Here is a 17,713-nt window from a genome sequence, read left to right as displayed (position 1 = left end):
AACATTTAACCCCCCTTACTCCCCACCCCTCTTTTCCCTTCTGCTTACTTTTTCTTTCCTTCTTTCTCTCTCTTTCTCTCTTTCTCTCTTTCTCTCTTTTTTCTCTCTCTCCCCACCACCAGGAACGGTCATTTGCACAGCAGTTTCAAGCAATCTTGTTTGGGCTCAAAGCTTGCTTCCTGAGGTATTTCTTGTGATGAGACTGACTTGTTTAGGAGATGAGTGATGGGTGTTGCCGTGTGGCAATCAACATCACTGTGTGGACAATTTTAGCTGTTTGCCTTCGGAAGAGAGTGCTCAGCACTGTTTACTGGTGGAAGATCTAGGCTGTGACCAAAGAAGTCCAGCTTGCTACAGGAGACTGGGGGATGATCCCATTGTATCCTGTGAAGGCAAGATACAAGTGGGCGCCTCCCTGCTCCCTCTTATCTGCTGGCAAGGCCCGGAAGATGGGAACAAAAGGAGTTCCTGCCGAGATCCAAAAGCCAGAAGCTCTCACCCCAAAAACAACTGACTCAACCACTTTGGACTTATAAATTTATAAGTTGGTACTACCACTGGAAAGGAGTTGCCATCATCGCCGTGCTGTCACCGTCGTCGTCAACAGAACAACAATGCCCGACGACCCACCATTACTGAAGATCAATGACTGAACTATGAACCACGCTGCATCCACGGTGGTGACTATCTCCTTCTTGCTTTCTATAGAGACTCCTTGCTGCTTCTTTCCTATCTGTCCTATCGCCCCCCTTCCTTTCCCCGTTCCCCTCATTCATAATAGTGTCCGTCCTCCCCTTCCCCATCTCCCTGATTAAGATCTGCAACAAACTGGTCAGACCAACATTGGAACCGTTGTCCTGTAAGCCCCGGGCATCTCCCTAAAATCTACCTGTCGGTGCTGGAAGGGATGCACCGCCCACGGCTGGCCTCCCTTTGCTATTTGCTTCGTTTAGTCTTTACTTCAGCACGTGGCAGACATCAGTAATGCAAACGGCTGACCAAGCAAGCATCAGCGGTTTCCAACGCACTGAAGTTTGAAAGGCTTCAGGAAGCGCTGGTGCATTCCTGTGTGCAGCGGCGAGGAAAAAGGAGTAACCGGAAAGCATACATATAGGTGTTGAGTTGATTTTATTGATGACTTACTCCAATTGTTAACGTTCAAGAGTAAAATGGGCAAAAGCCCAAGTCGATAGAGAGAAATGGAATCAAGTGGAAATCGGCAGTTGATTGGTGTCTTCCCGTCCCCTTCCGTCCCAGGAAAGCAAAGGCGGCCTTCCAGACTTGGCTGTTTTATTCCACAATCAGAGGGGTTGTGTAGAGGGAGTGCCGGATTCCAAAAGTGGATGCAGGCGCCTGGGGCTTGATCAGCGTCACCTGGAAGGGCGAAAAGGAAAGGCAGATCCACAAGGGCCCTTGTCTTCTCTGCTGCCCTCGCACCCTGCTGTCCCGCACCCCTCCCGATGCCAGACAGTCCCGGGTGCCTCTCTGGGCAGGGCTGAGTGCCAGCGCAGGGCCGCTGCAGCTGGAGCAGAGCTGGCTCAGGGAGCTGGGCTGGCCTGACAGGAGGTGCACTTACGGGCACCTCCTGTCTCGGAGAGGGCTGGATGTGCACCTGGGACCTCGCAGCTAACTCTCCTCCGCTGGGGGCGTGCCGCCTGGAGCCCTTCTGAGCTGCGTCCCCCAGAAGAGCTTGTGAAGGACCAGCACGCCCCGTGAAGGGAAAGGGAGCAGAGGGAGGAAAAGCTGCATGCTGTGCTGTCTGTCCCTTCCTCTGCTCGGAGGTGGCACGAGGGCAGGGAGCAGGCCTGCTGTCCGGCACTTGGTCCCTGCGGCCAGAAGCTCTTTGGCCGGAGGAAGCCTCGGGGGAAGGGGGAGAGGCGTGAAGGCTGTGCTTGTGAAACAGAGGGGAAGAGCTGAGCAGCTAGCTGCCTTACCCGGCCTACGCTGTAGTCTGCCGGCCCCGGCTTCGCTGCTTTGCCCTCTGCGGGTTTTGGTCGGGCCGCCATGGTGTACGCGGGCGCCCTGGTCTTGTAGGCATCCACAGCTACTTTGGGCAACGCCGCAGGACCCGGAGTCTGCAAGAGAGTCATGGGCACACGGGGCTGGGATCACATTCAAGGCTCTCTCTTTCCCTGGAAGCCTGCGTTAAGCAAAGGTGCAGCAGGCTTGGAAGCCCCTGTGGCACAGGGAGAGCAGCCCAGCTTTGGATGCTAACATGGAAAAGAGGAGCAGCAGAGCTCACCTTGGCGAGGTCTTCGTCAAAGCGGCCGCGCTGGCTCCTTCCCCTCATGGAGTAGCAGGGGCTGGCCAACGTGTAGGCCGTATTGGGGCCCATCAGCCTGGGCAGTGTGTAGGTGCCCGGACCTGCAGGAGGAGCAGCAGAGAGCGTGTGCGCGAGGGGCTGGAGGAGACGGAAGCAGCAGAGAGGGGCAGCCTGCCCAGCCTGCTGGTGGGAGGTCTCGCCCCTCTGCCAGTTCCTCCCTCTACTCTGGCACTGGGCCAGTGCCGGCAGCTCCGAGCCCGAGCAGCCGGAGCCTCTGCGGGCCGAGAGGTGTTGGTCATGCCAGAAAGCTTGCGGCCCCAGCGCTGCGCAGGCTGCACAGTAGGCCCGCTGCTGGTGCTGGGCAGCAGCCCGGCCCTGGACGATGCTCAGGCTGAAGGGTCTGCCTTTGCCAGGGTCGGCATACCTGGAGGGCGGTCTGTCCGCAGGGGCTCCCGCCGGAAGGCCATGGACTGCACCGGTGGGCACTTGAAGATGTGCCTGTTGGCTGCCTCGGTGCGGTAGTCACCTGGGGCGGAGGAGAAGAGGAAGAAAGCTGTGAAGTGCTGGTCTCCCTCTGCAGCCGCAGAGACAATGGCCCGAGGAAAGGGTCTTCTGAAGAGCTGCAGGATTGCTGGGGGACCCAGGCAGCACGTGGGGACGCTTTTCTGTGCCCCGCCACTATGTCCTGCTGTGCTGTCCCTCCTGTCAGCCCATGGCTCTTTGCTCTTTTCGGACGCGGGGTCCTTGTGCCCTCAGCCCGTGGTGCTGGGCAGCGGTCCTTCTCCGAGGGCGTTTATCGCTGCTCAGAGCCGTTTGTGTTCTCTCGCAAAAGACCTACAGCTCCATCAGGGCGCGAGCTGACTCAGGGCAAAAGCCCCGTGCTCGTCCTGTGTGGGGGAAGCGCTGCAGAAGTGGTACTCACTGGGTCCGGGGGTGACGGTGGTCTCCGTCGTGGGTCGTCCGCAAAGGTGGGCGCCCGGAGCCACGTACTTCCCGTTCCTGGTGATGGCGGGCTCCACAAAGTAGCAGGGACCTGGCCCGCAGCTCTCGGCCGCAGGCGGTTTGGTCCCGCGAAACGTGTATGCGGGGGCACGGGCTTTGGTGGGGCTGTGGCCCACGAAACCTAGGAGGAAAAGCAGAAGAGAGCACACCCCTGAGCAGCTGCACGTTTCAAGCTCCTGTGGAGCAGTTAGGCGCAGTTAGGCGCCTGGCCTCCTGACATTCCCTTCCCACGTGACTTCTTCCTCCCAGACCAACGGAGGCGAGCCGTGCGGGGCCTCGCAGCGCACAAGAGTCAGCCCCTGAGTGCAAACGGCTGAGCCAGCGCCTTGCAAAGTCACCGGAAAAAGAGAGCGGAGCTTTGGCCAGCACGCTGCCTGTAGCCAGCAGTTTCCAAAGGCCTTCTCGCACCACGCGTGCAGGCACTCCATAGCGAGAGCCCCCAGAGCGCCTCTGTGCAGCTGCCGAGCTGAGTCTGTGGGAGGCTCTGCCGGAACGGGGAAAGGCTCGGGAGCTGCTCTGCCCTGTGATGTCCCTGATGCGCGCCCCGCCCTGGGGATGGCCGCTGTACCTGTTGTCCCCGGGATGGAGTACTGGGGCCCGGGGCTGGGGAACTGGGCCGAGATGAGGCCGCGTGGGCGATGAGGTCTCCACGTCCCCACCCAGGCTTCGTCCATGCTGGCAGGCACGTGCCTCCAAACCTAAAGGCAAGAGCAGAGGAGTTAGTGACGGGCTGCCCTGGCAGAGGCAACGGGTGAGCTTTGCTTCCTGCCCCCCGCCCCTCGGAGCCCAGAGGGGCAGGCAGGAGAGGGCTGTCTCCTTTGCCCAGCCGCGAGCCGCCCGCCACGTGGCTTGCAGCTCCCAAGCCAGAAGGGCCAGCAGCAATTTCTCCTGCTCACGGCAGTCCTGCCACTCGTGCTGCACGCCCCTCACGCACAGCGGAGCTAAGCCCGCATCCTGCGGCCGGGCTCTGCAGCCTGAAGCGTGCTGGAGCTCTCCCTCACCTCTGAGAGCCTTGGAGGACGAGCGCGAAGAGGCTGAGCTGGTCTGCTGCTGGGGCTGCTCTCGGGCACAGCGCACGGCGAGCGGCTGCGGGCAGCACAGCTCACGAATGAGGTGCCTGGAGCCGGCGGGCAGCTGTCCTTGGGGAGGGCCCGGCGTCGTCATGGCAGTGCATTGTGACAGCACGCGGGCTCCGGGTGATGTCATCTCTGCTGTGACATCTCCCGGCTGGCCTGAAGCCGCGCCCTCCACGCCTTTTCCACCTCGCACTCCAGCCAGGAAAAAGCTGTAGCGCACGCTGCCGCCACCTGCAGTTGGACCGAGCTCTCAGTTCCAGCCCCGTGCCGCCCGGGGCTCCTGGGGCTTGATCAGCGTCACCTGCAAGGGAGAGAATCCCAGCGGGGAAGTGCACTGAAAGTCCCTTCCGTCTGGCACGGCCAGCTCAGCCGTGTGCAGCCACCAGCATGATGATTTGGTTGCCCTCTTTTTAAGCTTGTACCAAAGATACATGTAAATGAAGTACACGTGTTCTTGTCGTTCACTCTGTTCTGGAGTGCATACGTGGCACCAGACAATTTTTCTTTGCCCAGTCCGGCCCAGACAGGCCAGGAGTCGTAGAACCATATCATAGAATCATAGAATGGCTTGGGTTGAAAAGGACCACAATGACCATCTCGTTTCAACCCCCTGCTACATGCAGGGTCGACAACCAGCAGACCAGGCTGCCCAGAGCCACATCCAGCCTGGCCTTGAATGCCTGCAGGAATGGGGCATCCACAGCCTCCTTGGGCAACCTGTTCCAGTGCCTCACCACCGTCAGAGTGAAAGACTTCCCACTAATGTCATACCTAAACCTCCCCATTCCCCCTTCTCCTATCACTATCCACCCTTGTAAACAGTCATTCCCCCTGCTGTTTATACACCCCCTTCAAGTATTGGAAGGCCACAGTTCCAGAGGTTCCCCTGGAGCCTTCTCTTCTCCTAAGGGCTAAACCAGCCTGGTTCCCTCAACCTTTCTTCACAGGAGAGGTGCTCCAGCTCTCTGATCATCTTAGTGGTCCTGCTCTGGACTCGTTCCAAGAGCTCTGCGTCTTTGTTGTGCCGGAGGCCTCAGGTCTGGGCACAGTACTGCAGATGAGGCCTCACAAGAGCCGAGTAGAGGAGGGCAAATCACCTCCCTCTCCCCACTGGCCACCCCTTTTTAATGCAGCCCAGAACACTGCTGGCTCCCGCTGCACCCCCATCTCACCCTGAAGAAGAATAGGATCCACGATGGCAACACCGAGCTATGCAGCCTTTCCCCCAAATTCCAAGGATGCCCCCACACCTCCTCAAAACCCTCCCCAAATGCCCAGAACGCTCCAAGACCCCCCTCAGAAATCCTCAGTGGCCCATCACTGGGCCACCCCCCAACACTCCCCAAAGCCCTTACGCTGGCCACAAAGTTTCCCAGGACCCCAAACCTCACCCAGGACGCCCCCCGCCGCTACCGAAGAACTGCAGCCAGTTCATCTCGCGGAGCGCCACGGGCAGCCGGAGGAGCTCCACGTCGTACAGGTTCTCCATCTCCTTGACCAGGCGCTCCCCGCTCGCCCGCAGCTGCTCGACCCGGCTCCTCGCTGCGGGGACGGACGCGGCGTCGGACGCGGCCCGAGCGCAGAGCTCGGCCCGCCCGCCCGCCCGCGGCCTACCCTCCCGGTCGAAGTCCTTCAGGAAGGCGCTCAGCTTCCTGCCGCGCGCGCCCGTGGCCGCGGCCGCCTTCCTGCGGGCAGGAGCCATGAGGGCCGAGGAACGGCGCGAGCGCACCGAGCCCCGCTCCCGCACGGCGCGACAGCACCGCCCGCCCGCGCCGCGTTCAACCGCCGCCCAACGCGCGCCCGCCGCCCAATCAGAGCTCCGCGAGCGGCGGCGCAGCCAATGGGAGCGCGGCGCGGCGTGATGACGCCCGGCGCGGCGTGATGACGATGGCGGGCGCGGCGGGGCCGGGCCGGGCCGGGCCGGGCCGGCGCGGCCGTTGTGCTGCGGCCGTACGAGGAGCGAGCGGCGGAGCCGGGCCTGGCCTGGCCGAGCTGCTGTGGCGCGGGCCACGCGGGCCGCGCTGCCCGTCGTTGGCCGACGCGCCGGAGGGCCTGCGGGACGCGGAGCGTTACTACTAGCGGCGCCTGCAGCCTCCCGTGGCGGGGCTCCCCGGGCGGGGCTGGGGGCGCGGGCAAGGAGGAGCTTTCGGAGGCGAATCGAATGAAGGGAAACAAGCTGCGTTAAAAGCGACGTGCTTTCGCGGGCTGCTGGATCCGCAGCTGCGGAGCTGACCTTGCTAAGCCGGGCGTTGGCTGCCGAGAGCAGATGCTTTTCTGCAGACTTAGGCGCTTGGTACAGGCGGCGGCTGTCCCGTTTCTCCGAATAACGCTGTGCGCTATCCTAGCGTTAAGAACCAGACGGTGCGCACGTACTCAGTACTTTCCCTGAGATCACCAGCGTGTTGGAAATATCCAAATAATTTTCTAGGACGGTTTCTCTGATAAAGCAAATTTTATTCGCAATTGCAACGGCGGGCCTCCTGCAAGCAGGAGTGCACAGAGAAAACAGTGTTACGTCTTTTATCCCCTATTGCCCAACGCTTATCTCTTTCTCCCCTGGTTCCTCACTGGCTGAGTACTGCAGGTTCACACTCTTTTGCCACCCTTCACTAATCATACAAATACCAAGTAAACACAAATCTTTGCCGCCCAAACACAAATATCTTAATTGGTTAATTGCCTTCTAACAATTGCTTTCTTAACAAACATTTGGTCATAACTTTTGGATGTCTGTTTTACAACATAAACATAAACATAGCCTCTTAATTGTTTAATTACCCCCCTAACATTTGCGCCCTTTACACTGGGTCATTGTTCTGATCATTCATCTGTCCTTGCATAGAGATAAGCTCGGAAGGAGGATAGAGGGGAGTATCTTGGAGCCTGCCTGTGGCACCCTAACATTCCCACAGAGTGGGACAGTTCTGCTTTGTGTAAAGGCCCTGACTCCTTGAAAGTTTGTTGCATGTATTTCACTTCTGCCGGTCCAATGAACAACCTTACGGTATGTTTCCTAGTTCAGAATACTATTACCCACATTGTTTAGAACATTTAAAATCTATTGCAGCTTTGTGAGAAAGAATTTGTTAGGTAATTCGGTAACTATGTTTCTAAAATATGTTACTAATATGTATATGGTATTCTTACTTTCCACATCAGCTATTGCCAAGGATGTGTTACAGCTTAATTCTTTAGATCAATTGCCCTTTTTCAACGTTCAATGCAGAAACAACATTTTCACTTTCCACTAGCGGAGGGTTCTGCGTCCTTGCACGTGCTTGGTCCTTCTGTGCTGGATTCCAAGGATGCCCCCACACCTCACAGAATCACAGAATCACCAAGGTTGGAGAAGACCTCCAAGATCACCCAGTCCAACCATCCACCTATCACCAGTAGTACTCACTAAACCATATCCCTCAACACAAAATCCAACTGTTCCTTGAACACCTCCAGGGTCAGTGACTCCACCACCTCCCTAGGCAGCCCATTCCAGTGCCTGACCACTCTTTCAGAAAAGTAGTATTTCCTAACGTCCATTCTAAATCTCCCCTGGCGCAGCTTGAAGCCATTCCCTCTAGTCCTATCACCAGTTACATGAGAGAGGAGGCCGACCCCCAGCTCACTACAACCTCCCTTCAGGTAGTTATAGAGAGCAATAAGGTCTCCTCTGAGCCTCCTCTTCTCCACACTGAACAATCCCAGCTCCTTCAGCCGCTCCTCATAAGGCCTGTGCTCCAGACCCCTCACCAGCTTTGTTGCCCTTCTTTGAACCCGCTCCAGGGCCTCAATGTCTTTCTTGCAGTGAGGGGCCCAAAACTGGACACAGCACTTGAGGTGCGGCCTCACCAGAGCTGAGTGCAGGGGCACAATCGCTTCCCTGTTCCTGCTGGCAACACCGTTCCTGATGCAGGCCAGGATGCCATTGGCCTTCTTGGCCACCCGGGCACACTGCTGGCTCATGTTCAGCCGAGCATCAATCAACACCCCCAGGTCCATTTCCTCTACGTGGTCTTCCAGCCACTCCGCCCCAAGCATGTAGCGTTGCCTGGGGTTGTTGCAGCCAAAGTGCAGGACCCGGCATTTGGTCTTGTTGAGACTCATCCCATTGGCTTCAGCCCAGCTATCCAGCCTGTCCAGATCCCTCTGTAGGGCCTCGCTACCCCCAGGCAGATCGACACTTCCAGCCAACTTGGCGTCATCCCCAAACTTAGTGAGGGTGCACTCAGTGCCCTCATCCAGGTCATCAATAAAGTTATTGAAGAGGACAGGCCCCAGCACCGACCCCTGGGGAACACCGCTTGTGACCGGTCACCAGCTGCATTTAGCTCCATTCACTACCACTCTCTGTGCCCAGTCTTCCAGCCAGTTCCTTATCCAGCCAAGAGCATACCCGTCCAAGTCACGGGCTGTCAGCTTCTGCAGGAGAGTGCTGTGGGAGACAGTGTCAAAGGCCTTGCTGAAGTCTAGGTAGATTACATCAGCAGCCTTTCTCTCGTCTACCAGGCGGGTCACTAGATCATAGAAGGAGATCAGGTTGGTCAAACAGGACCTGCCCTTCATGAACCCATACTGGCTAGGCCTGATCCCCCGTTGTCCCACAGATGCCATGTGATCTCCCTCAAGACAATCTGCTCCATAACCTTCCCTGGCACCGGGAGGTCAGGCTAGCAGGCCTGTAGTTCCCCGGATCCTCCTTTCAACCCTTCTTATAGATGGGAGTCACATTGGCAAGCCTCCAGTCTTCTTGGACTTCAGCAGTCAACAAAGAGCGCTGATAGATAATGGCGAGCGGCTCGGCTATCACCTGCGCCAGTTCCCTTGGCACTCTCGGGTGAATCCCATCCGGCCCCATGGACTTGTGACAGTCCAGCTGGACTAGTAGGTCTCTGACTGCGTCCTCCCGAATCGCGGGGGGTTCTGTCCACACTCCAGTCCAGACTTCCGGGTCAGAGAGCGGAGTAGCCTGAGGATAGCTGGTGTCACCTTCAAAGACAGACGTAAAGAAGGCATTCAGAACCTCTGCCTTTTCCTTATCCTCAGTGGTCACATTCCCAGCCTCATCCAGTAAAGAATGAAGGTTCTCCTGAGTCCTCCTCTTATCGTTGATGTATTTTTAAAAGGGTTTCTTGTTCCTTTTAACCCCAGCGGCCAGGTTGAGTTCAAGCTGGGCTTTTGCCTTTCTGATTTTCTCTCTACACATCTTAACTTCTCTGTACTCTTTCTGAGTCACTCGTCCCTTCTTCCACAGGAGGTAGATTCTCTTTTCTTCCGGAGCCTCAAGAATAGCTCCCTATTTATCCATGCTGGTCTTCTTCCCTGCCGGCACATTTTGTGGCTCGGGGGGACAGCCATCCCTGCGCCTTTAGGACTACCTTCTTGAAGAGCGACCAGCCGTCTTGGACCCCTTTACTCTCTAAGTCTGAAACCCAGAGGATTCCCCCTGCTAGCCTTCTGAATTCAAAGCCCGCCCTCCGGAAGTCCAAGGTAGCAGTTTTGCTGTTCCCCCTCCTGGCTCCACCAAGAATTGAGAACTCTACCATTTCATGGTCACTCTGTCCAAGACAGCCCCCGACCTCCACATCTCCCACCAGACATTCTCCGATTGCGAAAAGCAGGTCAAGTGGGGCAGCTCCTCTCGTCGGCTCTCTCACCAGCTGCGTCAGAAAGTTATCCTCCAAACACTCCAGAAACCTCCTAGAGTGCTGCTCCTGTCTCTTCATCCTGGTTCGGTGGTCTGTAGCAGACACCCACCAGGAAGTCTGCCTTGTCAGCCCTTACCCTGATCTTTACAGTTCTGGTTCTGCACCGTAATAGAGCCGTGGCAGTCTTGTCAAGGCTTCAGAACAACCGCCGTACTGTCATATCCACAGGAAAGGTGCGGAACAAACGCACGCTGTGGCAAGCGCAATGGAGAAGCCAGGAGTTAGTCGTCTCGCTTCTCAGCTTCTCCCCCCTCCAGCAACAACCCCCCATTGCTACTGGAGTTGCTATTACTGGAACAGTTGATCAGTTAGTAGAGACTGTTCCAAAGGCTGCTTGTCTCCAAATGGTGTTATGATAGAGAGCTGCAGCCACACCATGAATCATCTATGATGATGCCTGTTGATCCTGAGAGAATGCCTACTTTAACTAGGGGGCTTCCAGGATCATTGAAACCCATAGGCACACAACTGCAAGGAAAGATACAGGCTACGTCTCAGGCAGAAAGAAGCCGGGCAGTGTTAGAGGAAACTGTAACCTCTAACCATCTGCGGTCAGGATACAGAGGACGGATGTGGGGGGAGGTTGCCCAGGAGTCAATTAACTATGGGAGGAAATATGGTTTCTTCCAGTGGTTTCTTCCTCCAGGAAATTGGAGCCAAGGGCAGTGAGGCTTGCAGCGGTCAGCCTTGCCCCCAGGCCTCCTAGGCCAAAGCTCAGTGGGACTGGAAGGGTCTCATTGTCAGCAAAAACAGGTAGGCGACATATTGATCATAAGGGTAATTGTCTCGGGACACAGGGCTGGCACAAGGGTGTTCCACGAGATCTGATGAATGGATTAGCCACTGTCAGGTTAGAGACATTAGTTAACTGGTGGCCAGAACAGAGGCTCAAGAATCTTGAGGCAAGCACCATCTTGAGCCCAGGTCCTAGGGCCTCTCCCGAGGAACCTGAGCGGCTATCCAAGCCATTAGAAACCTGATGTCTTCACCCCTCCCAAGTGAGCGGGGTGGGGGCGGTGAAGAGTGGATGCATTAGAAAGCTCACCACAAAGCGAAACAAAGAGATCCTCGATTTAACACCTTCTGTCCAAAGGCCTCACCACTCTTGCCAGTTATCCCTGTGAGTCACACACAGTTCAGTGGCTGAGAAGCTAAGGGAAACCCTCTTATCTCCCTGGCCAGACTGTGTCGATTCACTCAGCTAACCTGAGGCCGGTTTCCCTAACCCTAATGGAATCCCTTAACGAATGTGCTTGGGAGGCTAAAGACACCCCGAAAAAGGAATATAAAATCAACACTTGCTGGATTGTTCCCTCACTTTTTAACCGTATTAACAAAGCCCAAAAAGGGCCAGTCGGTGTCTTGTTTCATTTTACAGAAGATCCCCGCAGGACCTTGATTGGACACAGAAAGGCTGATAGCTGATTTGTGTTTTGTGACAGAAGATCTGATCACGCTAGAATACTGAATATACCTCTTGATGACATGTTTTGGTTGCAATAGTGTTATGTTTTGCGTTGGTGTGGGTGTGGGTGGTGGTTGACGTCGGTGCTCGGATCTGTTAAACTTCACAACTGGGTTCAGAGTTCTTAGCCGTCATCCTCGCTTCCTGATACTCCCTGCACAGTGATAGCATTTCCTTTGAGCGCTTCTTATCAAACTGATTATGATTTGCATGTAAGTCCTCCACAGTGTTTCCAAATTCCTAACAAACTGGGAAATGAATCAAGGGACCCATCTAATATCTGTCAGATGTGGGCACAAGAGAAATCTGTCATAAAGCCTTTTGCACCGATGCTTTCCAGTGTCACACCAGCCCAGGAGCTCCATCCCAAACACGGCTGTTGGAAGGTGCCTAAGTTTTGATAAGAGATGTGTATGTTTCTGGGATTACTCCTCTTTGACGCTTTCTACTGTCGCACGCTTTCCTGTGAAAAGTTCTGTAGACTGTAACAGTACTTGAACTTGCCAAACTAGGAGCTCTATCTCTCAGCACCTGAATTGCTTTGGAAATGCTCAAGTGGAGAGTTCTCATGACACTAAATCATCTTAGAAAACATTCCATGGCAAGTCCGCATACTGTCAAATTGGACTAGATACGCTTTTGGTGAATTAACTGAAGTGTCCTATTGTATGGCCGTTGAGAAACACCACAACCTCTACTGAAGAATTCCCATCTGGATCCTGGCTTCCACTGGGAGTTCCTGGGTGGGCTACGCAGCTGACACAAATAGCTCTATTTGTTTTACTTATTGATCTGTCATTATTGGTTCTTGTTAAATGTATGGCTGTTGCCAAATGGATGGTTGTCTCTTTTCACTTTCTACCTTTTCTTCATTAGGAAACATTGGTGTCACCACTGCTGAAGAGCCACCGGCTGGTGTTTGTGGCAAAATGAATGATTCTAATTGTTGTCTAAAAATTGAATGATAATGAAGAAGTTGCTAAACAAATTGCCCACGGGTGAAACGCATCCTATTTTGTGTGCTGTTGCAACTCTTGTGTTTGTTCCTTGTGTGGTTCCATGGTGGATTCAACCTATACAACCAGCGGTATCCTCCATGGACTTTGTAACCACTTCAACTGATGATGAACCAGTCCAACAGATCAGGGCAACCTTTGTAACCAAGCCCAAGAAGTCCCTTCTAACAACTGTGTAACATTTAACCCCCCTTACTCCCCACCCCTCTTTTCCCTTCTGCTTACTTTTTCTTTCCTTCTTTCTCTCTCTTTCTCTCTTTCTCTCTTTCTCTCTTTTTTCTCTCTCTCCCCACCACCAGGAACGGTCATTTGCACAGCAGTTTTAAGCAATCTTGTTTGGGCTCAAAGCTTGCTTCCTGAGGTATTTCTTGTGATGAGACTGACTTGTTTAGGAGATGAGTGATGGGTGTTGCCGTGTGGCAATCAACATCACTGTGTGGACAATTTTAGCTGTTTGCCTTCGGAAGAGAGTGCTCAGCACTGTTTACTGGTGGAAGATCTAGGCTGTGACCAAAGAAGTCCAGCTTGCTACAGGAGACTGGGGGATGATCCCATTGTATCCTGTGAAGGCAAGATACAAGTGGGCGCCTCCCTGCTCCCTCTTATCTGCTGGCAAGGCCCGGAAGATGGGAACAAAAGGAGTTCCTGCCGAGATCCAAAAGCCAGAAGCTCTCACCCCAAAAACAACTGACTCAACCACTTTGGACTTATAAATTTATAAGTTGGTACTACCACTGGAAAGGAGTTGCCATCATCGCCGTGCTGTCACCGTCGTCGTCAACAGAACAACAATGCCCGACGACCCACCATTACTGAAGATCAATGACTGAACTATGAACCACGCTGCATCCACGGTGGTGACTATCTCCTTCTTGCTTTCTATAGAGACTCCTTGCTGCTTCTTTCCTATCTGTCCTATCGCCCCCCTTCCTTTCCCCGTTCCCCTCATTCATAATAGTGTCCGTCCTCCCCTTCCCCATCTCCCTGATTAAGATCTGCAACAAACTGGTCAGACCAACATTGGAACCGTTGTCCTGTAAGCCCCGGGCATCTCCCTAAAATCTACCTGTCGGCGCTGGAAGGGATGCACCGCCCACGGCTGGCCTCCCTTTGCTATTTGCTTCGTTTAGTCTTTACTTCAGCACGTGGCAGACATCAGTAATGCAAACGGCTGACCAAGCAAGCATCAGCGGTTTCCAACGCACTGAAGTTTGAAAGGCTTCAGGAAGCGCTGGTGCATTCCTGTGTGCAGCGGCGAGGAAAAAGGAGTAACCGGAAAGCATACATATAGGTGTTGAGTTGATTTTATTGATGACTTACTCCAATTGTTAACGTTCAAGAGTAAAATGGGCAAAAGCCCAAGTCGATAGAGAGAAATGGAATCAAGTGGAAATCGGCAGTTGATTGGTGTCTTCCCGTCCCCTTCCGTCCCAGGAAAGCAAAGGCGGCCTTCCAGACTTGGCTGTTTTATTCCACAATCAGAGGGGTTGTGTAGAGGGAGTGCCGGATTCCAAAAGTGGATGCAGGCGCCTGGGGCTTGATCAGCATCACCTGGAAGGGCGAAAAGGAAAGGCAGATCCACAAGGGCCCTTGTCTTCTCTGCTGCCCTCGCACCCTGCTGTCCCGCACCCCTCCCGATGCCAGACAGTCCCGGGTGCCTCTCTGGGCAGGGCTGAGTGCCAGCGCAGGGCCGCTGCAGCTGGAGCAGAGCTGGCTCAGGGAGCTGGGCTGGCCTGACAGGAGGTGCACTTACGGGCACCTCCTGTCTCGGAGAGGGCTGGATGTGCACCTGGGACCTCGCAGCTAACTCTCCTCCGCTGGGGGCGTGCCGCCTGGAGCCCTTCTGAGCTGCGTCCCCCAGAAGAGCTTGTGAAGGACCAGCACGCCCCGTGAAGGGAAAGGGAGCAGAGGGAGGAAAAGCTGCATGCTGTGCTGTCTGTCCCTTCCTCTGCTCGGAGGTGGCACGAGGGCAGGGAGCAGGCCTGCTGTCCGGCACTTGGTCCCTGCGGCCAGAAGCTCTTTGGCTGGAGGAAGCCTCGGGGGAAGGGGGAGAGGCGTGAAGGCTGTGCTTGTGAAACAGAGGGGAAGAGCTGAGCAGCTAGCTGCCTTACCCGGCCTACGCTGTAGTCTGCCGGCCCTGGCTTCGCTGCTTTGCCCTCTGCGGGTTTTGGTCGGGCCGCCATGGTGTACGCGGGCGCCCTGGTCTTGTAGGCATCCACAGCTACTTTGGGCAACGCCGCAGGACCCGGAGTCTGCAAGAGAGTCATGGGCGCACGGGGCTGGGATCACATTCAAGGCTCTCTCTTTCCCTGGAAGCCTGCGTTAAGCAAAGGTGCAGCAGGCTTGGAAGCCCCTGTGGCACAGGGAGAGCAGCCCAGCTTTGGATGCTAACATGGAAAAGAGGAGCAGCAGAGCTCACCTTGGCGAGGTCTTCGTCAAAGCGGCCGCGCTGGCTCCTTCCCCTCATGGAGTAGCAGGGGCTGGCCAACGTGTAGGCCGTATTGGGGCCCATCAGCCTGGGCAGTGTGTAGGTGCCCGGACCTGCAGGAGGAGCAGCAGAGAGCGTGTGCGCGAGGGGCTGGAGGAGACGGAAGCAGCAGAGAGGGGCAGCCTGCCCAGCCTGCTGGTGGGAGGTCTCGCCCCTCTGCCAGTTCCTCCCTCTACTCTGGCACTGGGCCAGTGCCGGCAGCTCCGAGCCCGAGCAGCCGGAGCCTCTGCGGGCCGAGAGGTGTTGGTCATGCCAGAAAGCTTGCGGCCCCAGCGCTGCGCAGGCTGCGCAGTAGGCCCGCTGCTGGTGCTGGGCAGCAGCCCGGCCCTGGACGATGCTCAGGCTGAAGGGTCTGCCTTTGCCAGGGTCGGCGTACCTGGAGGGCGGTCTGTCCGCAGGGGCTCCCGCCGGAAGGCCATGGACTGCACCGGTGGGCACTTGAAGATGTGCCTGTTGGCTGCCTCGGTGCGGTAGTCACCTGGGGCGGAGGAGAAGAGGAAGAAAGCTGTGAAGTGCTGGTCTCCCTCTGCAGCCGCAGAGACAATGGCCCGAGGAAAGGGTCTTCTGAAGAGCTGCAGGATTGCTGGGGGACCCAGGCAGCACGTGGGGACGCTTTTCTGTGCCCCGCCACTATGTCCTGCTGTGCTGTCCCTCCTGTCAGCCCATGGCTCTTTGCTCTTTTCGGACGCGGGGTCCTTGTGCCCTCAGCCCGTGGTGCTGGGCAGCGGTCCTTCTCCGAGGGCGTTTATCGCTGCTCAGAGCCGTTTGTGTTCTCTCGCAAAAGACCTACAGCTCCATCAGGGCGCGAGCTGACTCAGGGCAAAAGCCCCGTGCTCGTCCTGTGTGGGGGAAGCGCTGCAGAAGTGGTACTCACTGGGTCCGGGGGTGACGGTGGTCTCCGTCGTGGGTCGTCCGCAAAGGTGGGCGCCCGGAGCCACGTACTTCCCGTTCCTGGTGATGGCGGGCTCCACAAAGTAGCAGGGACCTGGCCCGCAGCTCTCGGCCACAGGCGGTTTGGTCCCGCGAAACGTGTATGCGGGGGCACGGGCTTTGGTGGGGCTGTGGCCCACGAAACCTAGGAGGAAAAGCAGAAGAGAGCACACCCCTGAGCAGCTGCACGTTTCAAGCTCCTGTGGAGCAGTTAGGCGCAGTTAGGCGCCTGGCCTCCTGATATTCCCTTCCCACGTGACTTCTTCCTCCCAGACCAACGGAGGCGAGCCGTGCGGGGCCTCGCAGCGCACAAGAGTCAGCCCCTGAGTGCAAACGGCTGAGCCAGCGCCTTGCAAAGTCACCGGAAAAAGAGAGCGGAGCTTTGGCCAGCACGCTGCCTGTAGCCAGCAGTTTCCAAAGGCCTTCTCGCACCACGCGTGCAGGCACTCCATAGCGAGAGCCCCCAGAGCGCCTCTGTGCAGCTGCCGAGCTGAGTCTGTGGGAGGCTCTGCCGGAACGGGGAAAGGCTCGGGAGCTGCTCTGCCCTGTGATGTCCCTGATGCGCGCCCCGCCCTGGGGATGGCCGCTGTACCTGTTGTCCCCGGGATGGAGTACTGGGGCCCGGGGCTGGGGAACTGGGCCGAGATGAGGCCGCGTGGGCGATGAGGTCTCCACGTCCCCACCCAGGCTTCGTCCATGCTGGCAGGCACGTGCCTCCAAACCTAAAGGCAAGAGCAGAGGAGTTAGTGACGGGCTGCCCTGGCAGAGGCAACGGGTGAGCTTTGCTTCCTGCCCCCCGCCCCTCGGAGCCCAGAGGGGCAGGCAGGAGAGGGCTGTCTCCTTTGCCCAGCCGCGAGCCGCCCGCCACGTGGCTTGCAGCTCCCAAGCCAGAAGGGCCAGCAGCAATTTCTCCTGCTCACGGCAGTCCTGCCAGTCTCGTGCTGCACGCCCCTCATGCACAGCGGAGCTAAGCCCGCATCCTGCGGCCGGGCTCTGCAGCCTGAAGCGTGCTGGAGCTCTCCCTCACCTCTGAGAGCCTTGGAGGACGAGCGCGAAGAGGCTGAGCTGGTCTGCTGCTGGGGCTGCTCTCGGGCACAGCGCACGGCGAGCGGCTGCGGGCAGCACAGCTCACGAATGAGGTGCCTGGAGCCGGCGGGCAGCTGTCCTTGGGGAGGGCCCGGCGTCGTCATGGCAGTGCATTGTGACAGCACGCGGGCTCCGGGTGATGTCATCTCTGCTGTGACATCTCCCGGCTGGCCTGAAGCCGCGCCCTCCACGCCTTTTCCACCTCGCACTCCAGCCAGGAAAAAGCTGTAGCGCACGCTGCCGCCACCTGCAGTTGGACCGAGCTCTCAGTTCCAGCCCCGTGCCGCCCGGGGCTCCTGGGGCTCGATCAGCGTCACCTGCAAGGGAGAGAATCCCAGCGGGGAAGTGCACTGAAAGTCCCTTCCGTCTGGCACGGCCAGCTCAGCCGTGTGCAGCCACCAGCATGATGATTTGGTTGCCCTCTTTTTTAGCTTGTACCAAAGATACATGTAAATGAAGTACACGTGTTCTTGTCGTTCACTCTGTTCTGGAGTGCATACGTAGCACCAGACAATTTTTCTTTGCCCAGTCCGGCCCAGACAGGCCAGGAGTCGTAGAACCATATCATAGAATCATAGAATGGCTTGGGTTGAAAAGGACCACAATGACCATCTCGTTTCAACCCCCTGCTACATGCAGGGTCGACAACCAGCAGACCAGGCTGCCCAGAGCCACATCCAGCCTG

The 17,713-nt window shown here is 56.8% G+C and overlaps 1 protein-coding gene and 1 long non-coding RNA gene across 2 annotated transcripts in view; one reads left to right on the top strand and one right to left on the bottom strand.

Annotated features, from left to right (window-relative positions):
• LOC149913500 (uncharacterized) overlaps nt 1-17,713 on the top strand; it is a 207,287-nt gene that overhangs the window by 183,816 nt on the left and 5,758 nt on the right. The window lies entirely within an intron of this gene.
• On the bottom strand, nt 2,692-6,139 carry LOC149913501 (uncharacterized). The gene is made up of 2 exons (XM_090129403.1): nt 5,733-6,139; nt 2,692-3,963 (listed from the first exon to the last, which is right to left on the bottom strand). The coding sequence occupies exons 1-2, from the start codon at nt 6,041-6,043 to the stop codon at nt 3,600-3,602; spliced, it is 675 nt and encodes a 224-aa protein (XP_089985529.1). The 5' UTR covers nt 6,044-6,139; the 3' UTR covers nt 2,692-3,599.

Source organism: Phasianus colchicus, chromosome 36, assembly GCF_987193195.1.
Source record: "Phasianus colchicus chromosome 36, bPhaCol1.hap1.1, whole genome shotgun sequence".
NCBI lineage: Eukaryota > Metazoa > Chordata > Aves > Galliformes > Phasianidae > Phasianus > Phasianus colchicus.
This window is presented reverse-complemented; position numbering and strand designations above follow the sequence as displayed.